Source organism: Aegilops tauschii, chromosome 2 (assembly GCF_002575655.3).
Source record: "Aegilops tauschii subsp. strangulata cultivar AL8/78 chromosome 2, Aet v6.0, whole genome shotgun sequence".
Classification (NCBI taxonomy): domain Eukaryota; kingdom Viridiplantae; phylum Streptophyta; class Magnoliopsida; order Poales; family Poaceae; genus Aegilops; species Aegilops tauschii.
Window position 1 is genome coordinate 558710620 of NC_053036.3, and position 20424 is coordinate 558731043.

Consider the following 20424-nt stretch of genomic DNA (forward strand, 5'->3'; position numbering starts at 1 on the left):
TTTCATGTCCTAAGGATGAATAGACTTTGTAGTGCTAGGAGGAAGCTTAAGGTCATCCTACAGAGGTCATCGGTAATTTTTTGTTCTGATTACATACTCTAATGATACATTGTGTATTAATCACATGCAATGTTTTTCCTACACACAAAAAAATCACATATGATGTTTGGTTTTAGGTGAAAGAAGGATGCTCATGCTCACCGCATTGTCCATGTGAGTCCACGGGCTGGAGATCCCAAACTATCTCCTTGACTGGAATCGAAGAAGTGGAGATCAACGGCTGTGGAGGAGACGATCATGAGATTGATTTCATGAAATTGATACTCGAATGTGCGCCAATGCTCAAAAAAATAATTGCTGTCAGATGGGGCCTCATCAAGTAACGATGGATGCACAAACATATACAACATTTTCAAGGCTTATTCTTCCGTGGAACTCTATGTTTATCTTAGCTCTGGTGAGTATGTTCTACATGCTTAATTAACATGCTTCTAGATGCAATAAGGACGTAACTACTAATCCTTGTAAAGTTTCATACCTATAGTCAAGTCGTTTGTTTTTTCATGTCGTGCGAAATCTCTAGTGTGGTTCAAATGTGGCGTTGATATCGATAGGCCAACTATCTAATGCATATGTATCCCGATTATTAGCTAAATATGCTTACCAGTGAATTTGTATGAGCAAACCCTCATATCTGTATCAAATAGGAGCTTAATGGTGTAGTGGGTGATAAACAGTTGGAATGTTTTTATGCAGGCTTACTTACCGAAGTTGCCCTTTTTATGCAATCTTATGTATCGAAAATTGCTGATTATGCCCTTGTATTTTGCATCTGTATTCAGTGGGTAGCAAAAAGATAGTTTCTAGGTTACGTAAAGTTAGTTGTCCCATCTCAATTACACTGCCACAAAGATAGTTTCTAGGTTAAATTCTGTTTGAGGAGTACTTTGGTTTTTCTTTTCTTCTGCCTTTACTATGTATTAGTACGTTTTATCTTCCAACGACTACAAATTTACTCATACAATGACTGTACATTTGCAGCACATTACGATGCTTACCAGAGTTTTTCAATTTGCATCCTCTGCAGGGTTAATGCTCGGCAGCCAAAACTCCCCCTCAGCATGATTGCTATGGTTACGCCTGGATCCGTGGTGCTCGTCGACATGATTATCCTTTCTAGAACAACCAACTCTGTTACCTGGTCTTAAAATTTTGCTTTGTTGCTTCATCTGATTATCTTAGGTATTGTTTTTCAGTGTATGGTAGCTTTATATATGGCTGTAAGTGATACACTCGTAGTTAACTCTTGAATGGTCTCCGGGCCATTCAGGCATTCAGCTATCAAAGCTAATGCACTCAACATGTGTCAGTCATGCACTCCAAAGCTAATGACAAGTTAAGCCTATGGTTTCAATTTCTTGTCGCTGATTTATTTTGACGGTGCACTGTGTGTTTTCGCAAAAGGTAGATTGTGCAGCAATAGATGTTCACTCTGCAGCTTATTATTTTTATATATGAACCAAATTATCTTTCTGATCTGTTCACCCTCTGAACTTGAGAGTTGCTTTCGGTTCCATCTGTTTCTTCAACTACTGCAATCGATCCGATGGATCACAAGTCTCAGTCATACAATCTTGAACAAACTCACGCATTTACGAGTACTGTTTGCTGGCATTTCGTTTTCATATGTGTATACAATCAAACATGCTGATGTACCAAAACACCAACATCAATGGGGTGTGTGTGTGTGTGTGATCCTGCTTATGTTTATATGGGAGCGAACTCCTTTGCTGATCAAGAATTGACCAAACAAAGAGGGGATCGATTCCAGGAATGAACCATTAATATGATTTATACCTAGGAGATGTTTGTTTCAGGGAGAAATCTGAGTGCTCCTCTGCTCTCTCCCAAAAGAACCCAGCGCCGCCAGGCTCGAGCCGGCTCTTCCCGTCTCCGATGGCCGGCAAGTCACCAGATGTGCGCCTTCCCCTCCGCCTCTTTGGTGCGGCCCTGTCGCTTGGTAGGCATCGCCGCCAGTTCGCCGTCGTCGCTGGACCTCCTCCGGCCTCTCCCTTGTCTGCTCTCTTTTTCAGCCACCGGCCGCAACAACCATGAAGTCTAACTAGATTCCTTTACAGGCATGAACCAAACAAAACATGGATTTATCCATTACGCCCCCGTTACCAGCATGATCTAATTCCTTTACCATTGACGTTACCAATCTGTAATCCATACACCTCCTTAATGATATCCTTCAACACAATTGCAACTAATCGACTTGAAGCAGCACAGCGAGCAAGGCCCGACTCAATCAGGCTATCAAGTTCATGGCGCAAGTACCAGCTTCAGTTTCAGATGCTAGCTCCTGCATTCCAACAAGTACTCCACCAGTTAATATTGTACGTACTTCTTAGGAAATGAGTGACTGAGCAGAAAGCCAGTTATACCAAAGCATTAACAATTTATTAGTCCGTTGCCTTTTTTATCGGGATCATCTTCCTCAGCAGTTGTCAGCCACCCTCTTAGATCGACTGGGTCTGCCCAAGTATTAACACCCTTTAGGATCACCCAAATAAGTATTAGTATTAACATTCATTTATTCACCTTTTACATATAATGTCCTCTTAACAGTCAAAACATTTAAAAATGCGAGGGAAGGGCTAGTGCTGATTGGAAATCAAGAGTCTAAACTCAGAATAACATTTTTTAGTGAGATCCTGGAGTTCTTAGCGAAGACCTAGAACCGTAAAAATGAGCATGTACAGGCAACCCACTGTGCAAGTGAAATCATGCAACTGTTATAGGCATAAAACAGGTAGAAGAAAGAAAGCAGCCAACAAATGCAAGAGGCAGAAAAGGATATCCACCACAGTTTCGAAATAGCTTGCCGAAGCAACCAAGTGGTATGAGGACAGGAGAAATCAATATGGGTAGAACACTATTATCCGTAATGGAATTTCTCTGAAACAATTTCAGGTATCAATATGTGTAGATGGAGCTTCTACATGCTTAGGAAAACGGCTGAGAGTTCAGTTAATTTACCTGCATTTGTGGCAGATATGATCCAAGGGATTCTAATTTTAGCAGGCTGTGAGACTGAATCACCTGTGAAGAGTTTAACAGTTAGATATTATGCATATGGCCCCTTGATTAGTTCTCTATGTTCTCTATGATGAACCATTCTCCAGAAAAGATTTATCTAGGTTTGAAAACGAATGCAGGTGTTCAACAAATTTAAAAATACTTAACCTGAATTTGCAACTGATGGGTTCCAATGAAGATAATTAGGCAAATCTGTGAAAGTTGGAGCACCTGAAAGGAGTTTTGCAGTTAGAACAGATAGTAGGTAGCCAAAGCCAAGGACTCGGAGTTCAACTATTTACCTGCACTTGTCACTGATGAAGTCTCGATGTTTTTAGTAGAACCTGTCGTATCAAGCATGGTCTGTGAGGATGGAGCACTAAAAGAACCTGCAACAGGTAGGGTAATTGGAACTTAGAAGTAGCATCAGGTACCCAGGCAAAAATACAACATGCAACATGAAGCAAAAATGGAAATGGAAAATTCAAGGGGAAGGTGTTTCTACCGAAAAAGGGTTTCCCCCCGCTTTGTATACAAAGCAACCAACCGAACTATACAGGGATAGGTGCTGGGGCGGAAGCAGCACAGACATGCCCAAAAGAAACGATAGAGAAAGAGCAAAAGAAACAAATGCCGACAACGGCGGATCAACAAAATCGAAGAAGCCCCGGAATCTACCCCTAGGCTCCAAGACTCCGAAGCGCCGGCACCTATCAACACCTCCAAGAAGGATCGCGACGATGACGACGCTGCTGCCAAGGGTTTCCCCCGGTACACGACGAGGCGAGAGGCAGGGTAGCCCCCGACGCCCTCCCGGAAGGTCAGGTGGCACCCACAGGCGCCACCGCGCCGGTGTCGGCCACGCCGACAGGGGTTTCCCCCGATCCCAACCCGCACCTCGGGCGCTCCGGATCCATCCACCAAACCAACCACCACCCTGCGCCAACGCGGTCATGAGGCCCCCGCGCCGTCTCACCACGGCACCACGAAATGAGGACAGTGCGGCGAAGGATCAGAGCCGGGACTAGGGCATCAGCACCGTCGGCACGCGGGAGGGCCCCACCTCCACCGTCAGCGACGGTAGCCGTCCGGACGCAATAGCAGGAGCACACCAGGCCCGGCCGAGCCCTCGTGGGCCCGTAAAGCTCCCGCCTTCGCGCTGCTGCCGGCACGCCATTGGCGCCGACGCCCCATATCCGAGCCGCTCCTCCTCCTCACCGCGCCGCAGACAACGAGGCCACGCCGGGGGACCGGCCCGCTAGGACCCAGATGGGGCCCGCCGGGCCCAGATCTAGGCCGGGGGCGCGACGTCGGCCACCCAGCACCACCACGCCGCCCCGCCGCCAAGGAGCAGCGCCGCCATCACGTCTGCCGCCGGCCACCCCGCCGGGTCACCGGACCGCCGCCAAGCCGAGCGACACCGCCGCCGCCCCCCTGCCCCGGGCCGGGAGGCCGCGCGCACGGGGATAGGAGATCCTGCCGCCGCCGGCACCCCCCGGGCCGGAGCCGGGGGCGCCCACCGGCGACGGCAGGGGAGAGGAAGAGCGGAGCGAGGCTGAGTGCAGCGGCGCGGGGGCCGCCCCGGCCGCCTCCCGGGGAGGCGGCGCGAGGGCGGAAGGAGGGGGAGGAAGGGCGGGGGGAGGGAGGGCCGGATCCGGGCCGAGCGCCGGCGAGGGCGGCCGGATCCCGCCGGCGACGGGCAGGGGGAGGCGGCGGCGGCTAGGGTTGCGGGGACGGGAGCGGGTCCAGAGAACTAATCGTCTGTTGATCAGGGGAAGGTGTTTCTAGCCCAGATCTTTTATGGCATAGCATTTCATGGATCCATGAACTACTACTACTATCAGTGGTGTAGATAGCCCCTTGCTAGCACATTTGTGCATTTCTAATGGGCATTTCTAAAGTACAATTACATAGATTAATTGAGTTCACCAGTTAGAAAATGACAGCAGGTAACCAGGCATTGATGATGTGCAAAGAACAACGCAGTTTGATAGCTGCTGCATTGTTGTGCTAGATCTGTACCCAAAAAATGAGCATGTGCATGTAACCAGCTAGGTGTATTATATGATTTGTTGTGTGTATGATTATGAGCTTCCAGATGCAAGTGCAATCCTGCAACTATTGTGGGCATAAAACAACTAGAAAAAAGAAAGCAGCTGACAAATGCAAAAGGCAGAATATTCCGCGGTTTTGGGAAATAGTTTGCCATAGAAACCAAGAGGTACAACGACAGCAGATATATGTCAACATGCTGAGTTATAAAACATGGCAAGCAGAATATTACTATCGGTGATGAACTTTCTCTGACAAGTGGCAACTACGAATTTCAGGTATCAATATGCGCAGATGGACTTTCTATATGGTATGAAAACAGTTGAGGGTGTTCAGTTAATTTACCTGCATTTGTGGCAGATATGGTCCAAGGGATTTTAGCAGGCCGTGAGACTGAATCACCTGTGAAATGTTAGAAATGATGCTTATAGCCCCTGATTAGTTTATTTGGTGTTCTCTAACAATGAACCATACTAAGGATCAATCTTAAAACATGTAGATTCATCTAGGTTTGAAAACGAATGCAGGTGTTCAATGAATTTTAAATACTTAATCCTGAAAAGAGTTTTGCAGTTAGAACTGGTGGCAGGTAGCCAAAGCCAAGCACTCAGTGTTCAACTAATTTACCTGCATTTGTCACGGATGAAGTTTCACTGTTTTTAGTAGGACCTGCCGTACCAAACATGGTCTGTGAGAATGGAGTACTAAAAGCACCTGCAGCCAGTTTGGTAGTTAGAACATAGAAGAGGCATCAGGTACCCAGGAAAAAAATACAACAGGTGATGTTAAGTAAAAATGGCAACAGAAAACTTCAAGGGGAAGATGTTTCTAGTGTAGATCTTTTACGCATAACATGTCATCAATCAATGGCATACTATTGTTAACGGTGCATTTGTGCATTTCTAAAAACGTACATTTTCCTAGATTATTCGAGTTGAGCAGTTAGAAATGACAGCAGGTAGCCAGGCATTGATAATGTGCAAAGAACAACCCTTGATGCCTTATATGAATTACCATGTACATATAACATGTATAAAATGTAAGCAACCAACAGAAGAATAATATAATAGGGAACACTGGGGAAAGTTGTTTCCACCCTACATTCTTAAACGTAACTTCTTAAGATGAAAAGTAGAGGGTCAAGTAATGCCTTAGGGCAAACCATGAGGGGGGAATCTGTTCAGTAAGAGCAGCCAAATGGTCTATAACAAAGATGGAAGTGCAGCAAACTACTAGTAAATCAAGAGAGATATAAGGAATCAAAGTGGGATGGGGCATCCTAAAACCCATGTGAAAAGTGTGACTGAAGTTCAATTGGCAGGAGAGATGGAAAGCTGGTCACAACTGTGGATTAATTACCTGCCATCACACTTGACTGAAGTAGGTGCCCTTGATGGAGCTCCACAACTGTACCAGCTTTTAAACACTCCTCTAAATATTATCACGTGAGTTTATCAGCACATAATCGAAGTGAGTTTCAGAAACAAAGGAACAGCAGAAAAATGTATATCATCCGATATGTTCTTTACAAACTGGAAACAGATGGTCAGAGACTAGTTTTAATTACCGATAAGATCCACAACCCGGTTTTGTCCCTCAGAGTTCAAACCTGTCATTGCAAACATAGCGAACATTAGCTGCCAGACATATGCAGAGGTTACGAGAGCAAGGTTGCTTTCATGCCAAGATGTTCATTACCGGTAACTGGGGTTGAAGAAGGCAGACTGCAAAAGGCAAGGAATATGTGTGAACATCATGTGAAAAATAGGGGAGACTTCATATCATGATAATTAATGTAGCTGCACATATGTGCATACCTCTTCTTCCTGTTGAGATACCACTTGGCAATAGCAGATGATGCTGGCCGCAGGGCTTGTTTCTTCAAGTGGTGCCTTCGATGACAGGGACTAGCAAATTAAAAGATCATTATGGGATGATCAGATCATTGACATGCAGTCAATAGATAGTACAACTTGGACAAATATATAGGAGTATATATTAAACCGGATAATTAAGTTATTAAACCGGATAATTAAGTTATTATACCCGATGGGAAGCAAGTCCTGGGGCAGTAGCAACCTGCGTCTCAACTCTGGAGAATCAAGCGCCAAGTCATCAGCAATCAGCGATGCTTTCTCCCTTACCAGTCTCCAGTCCAGGGATGCCCTGCAACACAGGATTCAATGTGATGCTCAAGGACAACAACACGTAGAACAATCTCTTCAAAATATTACATCAGGTAGGTAGGAAAATTGAGACCTGAATTTGGGCGAGTGGTGTATCTTGTTGAGGATGGAAGAGAGCTTGGCGTTGCTAGCGCACACTGTCGTCAGGATGCGGACGTCGTGGTTGTACGCAGCGGTGGTGACGGGGGCGCCCATCGAGCAGGCGGCGGCGTTGTCCACGGCCCAGAAGGCGTGGAGGAAGAGACAGAGGGTGCGGGCCTCGACGCCCCCTATGGCCGGCGGCAGGAAGCGCCGGATGTAGTCGAGGGCTTGCTTCCACTGGCCGCAGGCCACCAGCTGCTGCAGATGCCGGCCGCTCATGAACAAATCCGTCTCGTGGAGCATCCTGCATTCGCACGGGAGCCGTTAGATGGGCACGGAGAAGAGGGAACAGCGGGCGGGCGGGCGAGCGTACCAGTCGTGGGCGGGCTGGAAGCCCTGGAGATAGAGGGAGACGATGAGCCGCCGGTTACGGAGCCGCCTGAGGCAGGGGTCGTCGGCGAGCTTGCCCCTGCGGGCCTTCAGGGCGTCGATCCGCTCCATCGTGCCGGATGCAGTGACGGAATTCGGGAACGACGCAATATGCCGACTCGGGGGGAAAACGCCCACTGGCACTGGTATATGCATACTGTCCGAAGGGACTACTGGGTGGGTGCCGGACCCCAGCCTCCCTTCCCACCCCACCCTACCACCATCCCACCCCACCCGACCACGCGGGGGCCACCTAGCCGCACTTTCCTGGTTTGAACCATCGCACACTTTTTTTTCTTGTGAGGAACATCTATAAATATATATTATGCTAAATACCCAAGCCTCTATATCCGGGAGCTTTTTCACTCCAAGATTCATCCACTTGGATGAAAAAGACTTTTGGGTAAATTCCTATGGGGCACTAGGGATGGCACCCGCAGGGTATGGGTACAGGTGGAGCTACCCCATACCCTTACCCGTCCGCCCTGAGTTTACCCATCACCCATGCCCATACCCGTCAAGGGTATAATTTTTTCCCATACCCGTCACCCACCAGGGTATATGGGTACCCACGGGTACAAATAACCGCGTTTACAACACATCAATTGAGTAGAAAATAGTTGTAAAAAGCAACATATAATCATAAATTATTAATAGCAACACATTTTAAACAGTAATGTACAACAACATATTATAACAACAACATATTCTCATAAACAAAAATACTTGCCTATAAAGTGACATATAAAAATGTTAAACAACAACACATAATCATAAATAACAACACATATGCATACACTTTTAGTTCACGAAATCATGATAAATTATAGAGATAATTTGAATACACATTATAGTTTTTACCTACCGTGATTAGGAGGGGAAATGAATACATTGGAATATTAACAGAAACCCACCTGTCAACATTTTAGATGGGTACATGGGTACGCGGGCATGGGTTATACGATCCCATACCCGTACCCTCTCTACCCGATGGGTATGATATTTTCCCATTTAAGTACCCATGGGTAATTTTTTGTCCCATACCCTTACCCTAATAGGGTTTTTACCCACAGGATACGCGGATAATGGGTACCCATTGCCATCCCTATGGGGCACGTGTATTTTTTTGGTACCTGACTGTGTACGAACGCGTGGTGGCTTCAATCTTTCGTTTCAAACTAGGGTGTGGCTTATCTTGGCAAGTTTAGCGTAAATTTAACGGTTTTTGGTATGTTTGCGTTCCGTGGACAGCGGTGCTGCGTCGGTCGCTCCTCCTGGATGTCCTTGTCGCTGTCGGTTTGACCACTGTTGGTTCTACAGCTTGGTATTGTTTGTTTTAATCGGTGCCGCTTTCCACGTGTTCTCTCGAGTTTTCCTCGCGTGCGTGTTCCTTTCGTTACCGCTCTGGTCGTTAGTTCTAGAGCCTGCCGCTTTTTTTTCATCGGTACCGACCGTTTTGATCGTTTAATCTAGACTCTGTTGTTGTTTCTTAGCGGTGCCGCTGTTGCCGATCGATCCGGAAATGAGTGAAGTCTGAAATAAACCCTATGATTGTAGAGTTCGACGGAAATGAACGCTCACGTTTAAATCCCTGAAATCTGTACCCTAACTTAACTGATCCCGGTTGTTTTGAACCTTAAGGTCGTATCCAAACAGAGGATTTCTAAATACCACCTGGAAAGACCGGGATCGATTACTCAGCCAACGCCTACAGATGGGTCCCATGGAATCAAACCCCTTCCGTCAGCACTCAGCAGCATCGCCGTGGACTGCACCTCGTGTGACGGCCACGGGAGCTGCGTGACTCGCAACCACTCATGGCCGAGCCAGGATCACCGGCTGGCGTACTAGGACCTGCTCGTTCTTGGTGCTAGCCATCGCTGCACCGCCAGCTTCGTACACCGGTGAGCTGTCGGATGTCTCCCCGGATCCTGCATCGCTTGGGCTGTCGGGCGTCTTGCCTGCCATGGCGTCGCCCGCGCTGCCTTGCATCGCCGGTTTCTTCGTCGCTCGGGGAGCTGCGCATCTCGTCGATGCCGGGGCCGTGCGCCTCACCGGCTCCCTTGCACAGGCGCTGCCGCTATGCCGCGTGACTTGCTGAAACCAAGGCCATGTATCTTGCGAGGCGTGCACACCGGCCGTGGTAATATCCGGCAATTCGGTGTGCTTCACGCCGGGGTCGCCGTGGTGGTCCAAAAACATTTTTACCTGGCTCGGCGCTTGGTGTCATGCACCGGCTCGTTGTAGAGCTTTACCAATGTTTGCGGGCTACATGCACGTACAAGCCAGCAAGCTACAGGCATGCTTCTGATTACACTGGCTAGACGCATATATACACGCATATATAGGCGTGCTACTGATCTATTCCCGGCGAGAAACACGACACACGCAAGGTAGAATAAGAAGTCCACGACGAAGATGTACAGGCCGAAGCACGGGATGCGGTCCACCCAGAGATCGTTCCCGGACGGGGCAGCGAGCTAGAGCATGGACAGGAGGCAGTGGAGCTCGTACTGGCAGCGCTGGAGCGCAACGCGGATAGCCAACGGTGGTCAAATGGGCATGGCGGTGGCTCCCATGTGAGCAAGCCGATGTGGCAGTCATTAATTCAGTCAGAGTCAACAATCCCAGCCTCCGAGTGCCACGTCACCAAATCCTCTCTTAGAAATGCCAAAAGATTCAAAATGACCGGAATATGCAAGGTTGGGTACAGATTTCAGGGATTTAGACATGAGGGTTTAGTTTGGTCGAGCTCTACAACCATAGGGTTTATTTCAGACTTCACTCATCCAGAAATCTGGCCGCCTATCGTGACCGCTTTTGTCCTGTAAATCTATGGACCGTCTTACCATTGTTGTTGCTATAAATAGGTCGCTCTTCTTGCCATATTATTGCGGTAGGTTTCCTCAGCGTCGCATGCGTTAACTCCATGGTCCGCGGCGTCCGCGGCGGCCTTCTCGCTCGCGGGGTGCTGTGGTTGGCCGGCGTGGTGGTTCGGGCCATTCTGCTGCCTCAGCTGCTGTGTCTGGTCTATCCGTACGTATGAAAGATTGTAAAACATAGGGTTTAGGAAACTGGCTCGACACCCTAAAACGGGGTGTGGCTATCTCATTATATAGACGTACTAAGAGGTACAATACAAGGCCTATACAAGACTACGTATATACAGTCTAACACCCTCCCTCAATCTTAGCTATAGCCTGAAGTACAAAGTAAGTTAAGATTGCGCCTACAGCCTACAAACTGTGGTTGTGGAAGAGGCTTCGTGAAGATGTCAGCAAATTGATCCTTTGAGGAGATGAACTTGATACAAAGTAGTCTCTGTGCAGCACGTTCCCGAACAAAGTGATAGTCAACCTCAATGTGTTTCGTCCTAGCATGAAACACAGGATTAGATGAAAGGTAAGTAGCACCGATGTTGTCACACCACAGAACTGGAGGAAGACCTGGAGAGATTCTCAACTCCCGCAATAAGGACTGTACCCATATGATCTCAGCGGTGGCATCAGCAACTTGTTTATACTCAGCTTCAGTACTGCTACGAGACACGGTGGCTTGCTTGCGAGCATTCCAGGCGATCAAGTTAGGACCAAAGAACACTGCATATCCCCCCTTGGATCGCCGATCATCAGGACTTCCAGCCCAACCCGCATCAGAGGAAGTCGAAAGTTCACAAGACGGTGCAGACTGAAGGAGCAGACCATACGAGGCAGTGGAAGAGACATACCGCAGAATGCGCTTAACTGCCGAGAAATGAGTGGTACGAGGTGCATGAAGGTACTGGCACACACGGTTGACTGCATAAGAGACATCAGGCCTGGTGATAGTGAGATATTGCAGACCGCCAACAAGACTGCGATACTCAGTGGCGTCATCAGTGGAAAGAAGATCTCCATCAAGAGCAGACAACCGATCAGTCGCAGACATCGGAGTGATAGCATGCTTGCATTTGAGCATCCCAGCACGACGCAACAAATCCAAAGAATACTTCTTCTGAGTCAGAGTCAACCCAGCAGAAGACCGTCACACCTCCAAACCAAGGAAGTAATGCAGGGCACCCAAATCCTTGACAGCGAACTCCTCACTCAACGCAGACACAAGGCGATCAGCAGCAGCAGCAGAGGAACTGACAAGGATGATATCATCAACATAAACCAATAGATACATCGTCACCTCAAGACGCTGAAGGAGGAACAGTGATGTGTCAGCAGTGGAGGGAATAAACCCAAGAGTCCGGAGAACAGAACCAAGGCACGCATGCCACACACGAGGCGCCTGTTTAAGTCCATACAACGCCTTGACCAGACGACAGAGATGATGCAGACGTGTAGGGTCAACAAAACCTGGTGGTTGACGCATATAAACCTCTTCCTCAAGAACTCCATGGAGGAAGGCATTCTGCACGTCAAGCTGACGAAGAGACCAACCACGAGTAACAGCAAGAGACAGCAGTATACGAATAGTAGTAGGCTTGATAACTGGACTGAACGTGTCTTCATAATCAAGACCATACCTCTGCTTGAAACCCTTGGCAACCAGCCGTGCCTTGTAGCGCTCAATAGAACCATCTGCATGTCGTTTTACCTTAAACACCCATTTGGAGTCAATGATGTTGATGCCAAAGACCGAAGGAACAAGTTGCCAAGTGCCATTTTTCAGCAAAGCCTGAAATTCCTGCTCCACCACAGCACGCCAGTGAGGAATACCCAATGCGTCCTGAAAATGACGCGGCTCAGCCGTCGGATCCGCAGCAGCATGAGCCACACATGCGGCAAGCCACGCCACAGTGCCGTCTGTGCGTTCCTTGGGCCGAAAAACACCAGACCGGCTGTGTGTGTGTGTGTGGACGATGAGCGACCACAGCAGGTAGCGCCGGCAACACGGGGCTTGCCACAGGAGACGAAGGCGAGACCGATCCTGAGCTGGAGGAGCCAGGGTCATCAGGCTCAGCACCGGACGAAGTGGCCGAGATGGGGCTGCCGAGCCCAGCCGACGACAAGGCCGGCTCGCGAGGAGCCGAGGGGGCCGAGGCGGGGCTGGCTGGTGCAGCTGACGTGGCCGCTGGGCCACCTGCCGCTGGGCCAGTGGCTGCTGGGCCGCCTGCCGCTGGGCCAGGCAAGGGCGACGCTGGCGTCGTTGACTCGTCAGCAGGCCCAGGTGACGCGGCCAACGGGGCGGGCGAACCGGGCGCAGCAGCGGGCACTGCCGACGCCTGCGGGGCGGCTGTGGATGCATCGGGCTGGCGGGCACGACCCGCCATGCATGGGCCATGCACCGGATCGACGTGACCATCGTGAGTGTTGTCCATAGCCTCATCATCCAGGAGTTCAAGACGGGCACCACGTCCAATACCTGCAACATGGTTAGGAAGCAACACAGGAGCATTTGCAACATCCACAAATTGATCAGGCGAAGGTGTAGCTGAGTGCACAGGTGGTAAACTAATGGTAGAGTGGTTCGGAAGAGCACGAAACGGGAATACATTCTCATCAAACACGACGTCACGGGAAATGTAGACACGATTGGTGGGAACATGAAGACACTTGTACCCTTTGTGGAGAGAACTGTACCCAAGAAAGACACACTTCTTAGACCGAAACTCCAACTTACGTTTGTTGTACGGCCGCAAGTGCGGCCAACATGCACACCCAAACACTTTGAGAAACGTGTAGTCTGGGATATCATTGAGCAAGAGTTCAAGAGGGGTTTTCATTTTCAGTAGTCGCGAGGGAAGCCTATTTATCAAGAAACAGGCGGTGGAGAAAGCATCACTCCAGAACCGAAATGGGACGGAGGCATGAGCTAGTAAAGTAAGTCCAGTCTCTACAAGATGACGATGCTTACGTTCAGCGGTGCCGTTTTGCTGATGTGTATGAGGACAAGATACGCGATGCGAGATCCCAAGCTTGTTAAAAACGAGTTGAGGTTGTGATATTCACCCCCCAGTCGGATTGAACATGAATAATTTTGTGCTTAAGGAGACGCTCAACGTGTGCTTGGAATTGAACAAAACCATCAAACACATCAGATTTACGCTTGATAAGATATAGCCAAGTAAACCGACTATAAGCATCAATGAAACTGACATAATAGTTGTGACCACTAACAGACGTTTGGGCATGACCCCATACATCAGAAAACACAAGCTCAAGAGGATGTTTCACAACACGACTAGACTCTGAAAAAGGTAGTTGGTGACTCTTGCCCTGCTGACAAGCATCACAGATAGTTTCAGCATTTTTATTTGACACTACTGGTAGTTCATGGCGATGCAGCACATGACTAACTATAGGAGCGGCAGGATGACCAAGGCGCGCATGCCAGTGCGTAGGCGACACACGAACACCACTGAACACCTGAGGAGAAGACGGCGTAGGAGATGCAGGCGGTGCGTCAAGTGCATACAAGCCATGGCGAAGACGACCACTAAGCAGAACGGCCCTCGTGTCCCGATCCTTGATAAAGAAACGAAAAGGGTGAAACTCAACAAGGACATTATTATCACGAGTAAGTTGAGGAATAGACAACAAACTACGTGTAGCAGAGGGAACTCGAAGGACACTAGAAAGATGCAGTTTGCGAAAATTGTGTGCAAGAAGTGATGCCTGACCAACATGGGAGATGCGCATACCTGCTCCGTTGGCGGTGTGCACCTGATCATGTCCATGATATGGTTCTTGAGTGGAGAGCTTGCCCATCTCACTGGTGAGATGATTCGTCGCTCCTGTATCCATATACCACGCCGGATCAAGAGAGTAGGACTGGGTGCGTCCGTGCTCGTGCCCCGTCACAGCAGCTGCAGCCTGCTTATCATTCCATTTTCCATTGTTACCAAGGCCAAGGAAGTCTTGCTTGTAGCGTCTGTGGCAGCGAGACGCGAGGTGACGATCTATGCCACAAAGCTGACAAGCCTGAGGAGCACCGCAACTAGAACAGCAAGCAACTGGGCGACTCCCGCCAGTGATGGTCGGCGCGTTGCCCCGCGAGGCCTGCGACGAGGAAGCCGGTGGTTTGCCACCTGATGGGGCCGGCTTGTGAGGTTTCCGCGTGTGGCGGCGTTGGCGGAGACGAAGCTGGGGGAAACACGGCGCGCCTTGATGCGCTGCTCACGCCCAAGGAGGTGGGCATAGAGCTCACGACGCGGGAGCGTATCCTCTCGACCATGGACGTTCTCAATGAGATTGTCATAATCATCATCGAGCCCGTTAAGCACAAAGGTGGTGAAGTCCTCGTCCTGAAGCGGCTGACCAACAGAGGCCAAGGTGTCGGCGAGGCTCGTCATCTTGTTGAAGTACTCCGTGATGCTGAGATCTCCAAGCTTGGTCTCACCCAGCTCGGTGCGTATAGAGTGTGCACGCGCCTGAGACTGAGAGGCGAAACTAGTGTGGAGGGCCGCCCACGCCTCCCTGGACGTAGCGGCGAAGATGACCATCGACGAAACACTCGGCGTGAGCAAAGACTGGATGGCGAAGAGAATGGCCTGATCATGCGCCACCCACGTGTGATATGCCGGATGGTGAGGGGGTGGGCACGGATGGACCCGTCGACATAGCCCTCCAAGTAGCGGCTGCGGAGTAGAGGCAAGACCTGAGCACGCCAGGACAGGTAGTTGTCCGGCGCGAGCTTCACCGGCAGCAGGTGCGAGAAATAAAACGGCGGAGGCGCCGCGGTTTGAGCAGTGTACGCTTGCGCCAGTGGTGCATAGGGATCCATGGACATGGCCATCTCTGGACGAGGGACCATCGCGTAGGCGCCAGGCGAGGAGTAGGATCCGGGAGAGGCGCCTGCCAAAGCGCCGTGGCCGGGCGCTGTAGGAGGACCATAGGTGCCGGGCGCGGCGTAGGGGCCAGCACCCGCAGCAGCCGAACCACCTTGGCCGGGTGCTGCAGGGGCGCCATACGGCGAGGTGGCTGCGCCCCCATAGGTCGGCTGGGGCGGCGCCGGGTAGTAGTGGTGCGGTGGCGGCGGATGCGGCACCGCCGTGTAGGGTTGCGGCGGCGGCGCAGCATAGGCCGACCCCGGCCATAAGGACGACGGCGGCGGGGGCCCACCATAGGATGGCGTGGGAGCGTTGTACCATGGCAACCCAGCACCAGGGTCACTACACCACGGTCAAGTTTTGGTGACACATCAATCTGTTGGCATAGGGTACCTTTGCCGACAGATAAATTGTAGCTAACACATATGCTGACAAAAGAGAAAACAGTCGGAGGACTTGCGGTGGGGAAAGGTATTGCCGACAGAAGTTCACTTGCCGACACTTTTTCTGTCAGCATACACCCTACCTATGCCGACACATGGTAAGTCACCGCACACCCTACCTATGCCGACACATGGTAAGTCAACATACACCCTACCTATGCCGACACATGGTAAGTCAACGCACACCCTACCTATGCCGACACTTAGTCTGTCTAAATAGGTGTTTAGCATTGCCGACACATGGTTTGTCTAGTTATGGGCATACTTTTGGCAACACTTTCCGCGTTGGAATGTTTTTACCGACATATAAATTGTTGGTAAGATGGTGCACAGCCAAAACAACAATTGGATACTCCTCTAATTCAAATGTTATATGCAATTTTCAATGATGATGCACAAAACGGGATCAAGATGAACACATATTGCACAATCATTGATAATATGGTAACAAAAATACACACATATATATTGTGCACAGGTTCAAACACAAGTCAATCTTCACAAAGCAAAGTTTGGCCATCTTGGCAACCATCCAGAAAACACAAGTCACATAAAAGGCCCCTATTTGCTGGTCTAAAATATATAGTTCAAACACTAAATGGTCCAAAACACTTGAGTCACATCCATGAGCACAAGATCTCTACTACATAACACTTAAGCAGCAAATGGTCTGTAACACGATTCATGATTACAATTGAGTTGGCTGGTCCAAAATACTGCAGACATCCAAATGCTCCATAACACTTCAAAGTCATCACATCCATGCGTATTAGGTTGCTAATTACCTAAAAATACTCTACAAGAATTTGGAAGAAAGTGCAGTCAGCTCAAGTGCTTTGAAGCTCTCATAGGGAGATTGGCAGCCAAGAGAAGCATAAGAATCGAGTGTTTATGACATACGTCCATAACACACATAAAATAGTTCTATCATACATGCGGTCAAATATTTATAAAATGCTGAAAGGAATCATCATGCAGACATATCTAGATATACATAGAATAAGCATTTCACCATGGCAGGCAAATCTACAAATTTTATTCAACATCTTACATGCATGAAACTGTAGTAGGATCAGCCAATGTGAAGTTGTATTTGTTCTAATAGGAAGTTAGCTGATGTGATCTTCAAAGTTTGAAAATAATTGTACAAATAATTGTGTTTGTATGTTATCTGATGAAGTAGAACAAAAATGTACAACTTCTGACCAAATAAATTGTAGTATGTGAAGTTCAGTTTATGCCATGTTATCTTCAGATTGTGACCACCAAAGGGATAACACCAAACTGATATGTGTATGTTAACTCCCAAGCAATGTATGTGCGCTTCAGATCATGTTGTGTCATTTTCATATTTTTAATTATAAACTACAGTATGTGGAGTTCAGTTTTATCAACGAGATACAAAATGTTACTCCCACCGTCCGAAAAAGCTTGTCCCTCAAATGGATGTATATAGCACCAAGTTAGTGCTAGATACATTCATTTGAAAGACAAGTTTGGGACAAGCTTTTCCGGACGGAGGGAGTATCTAGTAATGCTATAAGTTCAGGCATAAATCTGGCGCTCTAGTCAAGGCTCAAAATGATCTATGTATATTTCTAAGAGAGAAACAATAAACTTAATGTATGTAGTATGTTGTAGTACCTGTACCTCCTGGTACATTAGTTGCCTTCTTATCATCCTTGATCTACAACAATAACCGTTACTTCATAGAAATAAATGTTGCCTTCTTATCAGTTTGAGGCTGCTTCTTTCACCGCAAATTGCTCTGACAAAATGTGTAGACATGTATCAACCATCCTTCCAAAAAATTTGTTCAATATAGATAACTCAGCTTCCCAAATCAAATCATAAAGTAAAGGCCAAAGGTCTGCAAGTTATGTACTTGGTTAGTATACTGCATGAACTTGTCAAAAGAACAAATATTATGCGAGCAACCAGCGTGAACACGAACATCTCATAAAAGTATTGAAAGTCTGGATCCTGAAACTATCTAGCCACTGCACCAAGGCGGTTGACTCTACAGTTGGAATTCACATGTCCAAACAATGCGGTGTGAGGCACTATGAGAAGGTGCCCCTAATGTTTGAATGTGATCGGAACTTGCAATTCTCCCCTCTGGAAACAGTATGCAGCTTCAAGTAGTTGAAGGTATGTGGATGCAGAGGAAGATGAGAGTATATGTTGAGCCTAAGGTTTGAATGCTAATGCCATATTCATGCAAAAGGAAAACAACACCGTGCTCACATAAAAAAATTATATCAAACAAAGACACTGTTATCCATAAATATCTAGTGTAGATGACGATGCAGTTCAATAGTGATGCAGAATAAAATTGGAATGTGCGTCCTTAAACACTGAGTAGACTCAGGGTCCACCTCGGCGCCCTCCGCTCGCCCACCTCCTCAGCCTTGTTGCCAGGTAGTACCGCGTACTCACTGTCTGCAAGCTCACCATCATGTACACCCGCTCCCTGCAGCACGAAGCCCGTCGACCCAAAATTAAACCATGAAGCATCAGAAACTAAATGATGTTACAGCACAAATAACATTCAGTTCTACAGCGAAGTGGAAGCCAACTCGATCGCTAGCACTATATAATTTAGAAATACGTATTGACAATCAAAAGTGCTTCCTATAAAAAAATAGAGGTTATGAACCTCCAGGAGCCTCCATTTGACCACGCCAATTCACCCAAAATACTGGAAGTCACACAATGGGTCGTGGCTTTAAATAACAAAACTGAACCACCTAGAAATCAGGAAGTCACACAATGCTAACAACATATGAATTTTAACCCATATCACATGTTAAACGAATAATTACTTTCTAATTTAAAGGAGATAAAGAGTTCATAATAGTATGAAGAATATATAAATGAAAATCAGCTATGAGACATGGATGTCAGATGGCTCGCTATGTTTTGTAGCACCAATCTTTGTATCCAAATTGAGATGCTGAGAAATATGAATAAGAACTGTAAAATCAACAAATCTTAGCAGAAGATAAGAAAGTGTTACCCTAATTTTCAGAGTTCAGCAATGACATATGGTTCAAAGTTCAGCAATGTACAAGCACACAGCAGTACATAAAAGTTTATCTCAGGAGGAGCCGATGCTTACCTATTGGAAAAACGAGTGTTGTGCGGAGATCTGCAGCAACGGACGGCTGCCTTCGTGAGGGGCGCAACGGGATGAAGATCTCGTGGATGGATCTCTACCGACTACCGGCGGCAGCAGGGGCGGGGAGCACGGATGGAGAGCTCTGGGGGGGAGCGCGATGGAGATGACGGACGAGGTTGGGGGCTAGAGGTCGGGGATGGGGTGGATCCCTGAGCGCGAACACGGCGGCTGGATCATAGGCGGAGCGGACGGCGGCTGGATCTCGGGCAAGGCGCGAGGATGGCGGCTGGATCTCGGGCGGAGCACGAGGACGGCGGCCGGCAACAGGACCGTGGGTGCAGGTGCGAATACGGCGGCGACGGCGGCAGGGCCGTGGATTGAGCGCGAGGACGAGGGGATAGGGTGCGAGGGCGAGGACGAGGGGATGGAGTGCAAGGGCGGCGGCTGGCACGGGTCAGGTTATGGACTTGGTCCGATTTGGGGGATATTTTGCACGGGCCGGCCGAAATTTTTCCCGTCTCGCGCCTAAATTGCACGCTAACTTTCCAAAGCTTCAGGATTCTCAATCAAAAAAAATCCAAGCTTTAGTCGCTTGACACATGTGCACAAACGCCGACACTTATTTTGTGTCCATACACCCTACATATGCCGACATATTGGATATCACTACGTACATACATATGCCGACAGATAAATTGTTAGGGCCCACACATTTGCCGACACATAACATGTTGTTAGTGAGTTGCCGACAGCTAAGTCGTTGTTTAGTGATTGCTGACACATACCGTGTTCCCAATAATGTATCTACGCCGACACATGGTGTGAGGACAAAACTTTATAGCTACCCCAACAGTTTTTTTCGTGGAGACTAGTGGACCTTTGCCAACAGAAGTGTGTCACATAAACTCTACCGTGGTGTAGTGGGTGCGAACTAGGTGGAGGAGGGCCGCCATGGGCCGGCAGCGCCGCGGGCTCGGGCGGGGCGATCAGATCGCCCGGAGCCCCCGAGGCCTGCGGGGAAGCGGGCGGCGGCGGCAAGGCACCGTACGTCGCCGCGAGGGGCCGGGAGGCCAGGAAGGGCGACATCGGGGCGAGGGCCGGCGCGGCGGCGGCGGTCGAGATCGGCGCGGCGGCGGCGGGAGGTGGTGCAGCGGAAGACATCGTAACCTAATCTAATACCATGTAAAACATAGGGTTTGGGAAACTGGCTTGACACCCTAAAACGGGGCGCGGCTATCTCATTATATAAACGTACCAAAAGGTACAATACAA

The 20424-nt window shown here is 48.7% G+C and overlaps 1 protein-coding gene and 1 long non-coding RNA gene across 4 annotated transcripts; both read right to left on the reverse strand.

Annotated features, from left to right (window-relative positions):
- Positions 1-1575: 1575 nt before the first annotated feature.
- On the reverse strand, positions 1576-7954 carry LOC109777893 (uncharacterized). 2 transcript variants are annotated; one of them, XM_040401093.2, is made up of 14 exons: positions 7774-7954; positions 7393-7704; positions 7180-7299; positions 6951-7040; positions 6832-6857; positions 6701-6742; positions 6493-6564; positions 5761-5847; positions 5479-5535; positions 3384-3470; positions 3250-3312; positions 3043-3105; positions 2448-2537; positions 1576-2365 (listed from the first exon to the last, which is right to left on the reverse strand). In XM_040401093.2, the coding sequence occupies exons 1-13, from the start codon at positions 7899-7901 to the stop codon at positions 2455-2457; spliced, it is 1230 nt and encodes a 409-aa protein (XP_040257027.1). In that variant the 5' UTR covers positions 7902-7954; the 3' UTR covers positions 1576-2365; positions 2448-2454. The 2 variants fall into 2 exon arrangements, with proteins under 2 accessions (XP_040257027.1, XP_040257030.1); XM_040401096.2 differs by lacking the exon at positions 2448-2537.
- An 8517-nt stretch (positions 7955-16471) lies between these two features.
- On the reverse strand, positions 16472-19608 carry LOC109777894 (uncharacterized). 2 transcript variants are annotated; one of them, XR_005769054.3, is made up of 4 exons: positions 19153-19608; positions 18410-18504; positions 17676-17901; positions 16472-16827 (listed from the first exon to the last, which is right to left on the reverse strand). It is a non-coding gene; the product is annotated as an uncharacterized lncRNA (long non-coding RNA). The 2 variants fall into 2 exon arrangements; XR_006670597.2 differs by having other exon boundaries at positions 17676-17799; positions 19153-19537.
- Positions 19609-20424: the final 816 nt, after the last annotated feature.

Coding starts and splice junctions, on each gene's coding strand:
- LOC109777893 (XM_040401093.2), bottom strand. CDS start 7,901: ATGGAGCGGATCGACGCCCTGAAGGCCCGCAGGGGCAAGCTCGCCGAC. Junction 6,858..6,950: donor TATCTCAACAGGAAGAAGAG/GTATGCACATAT, acceptor TGCCTTTTGCAG/TCTGCCTTCTTCAACCCCAG. Junction 6,743..6,831: donor TTCTTCAACCCCAGTTACCG/GTAATGAACATC, acceptor TTGCAATGACAG/GTTTGAACTCTGAGGGACAA.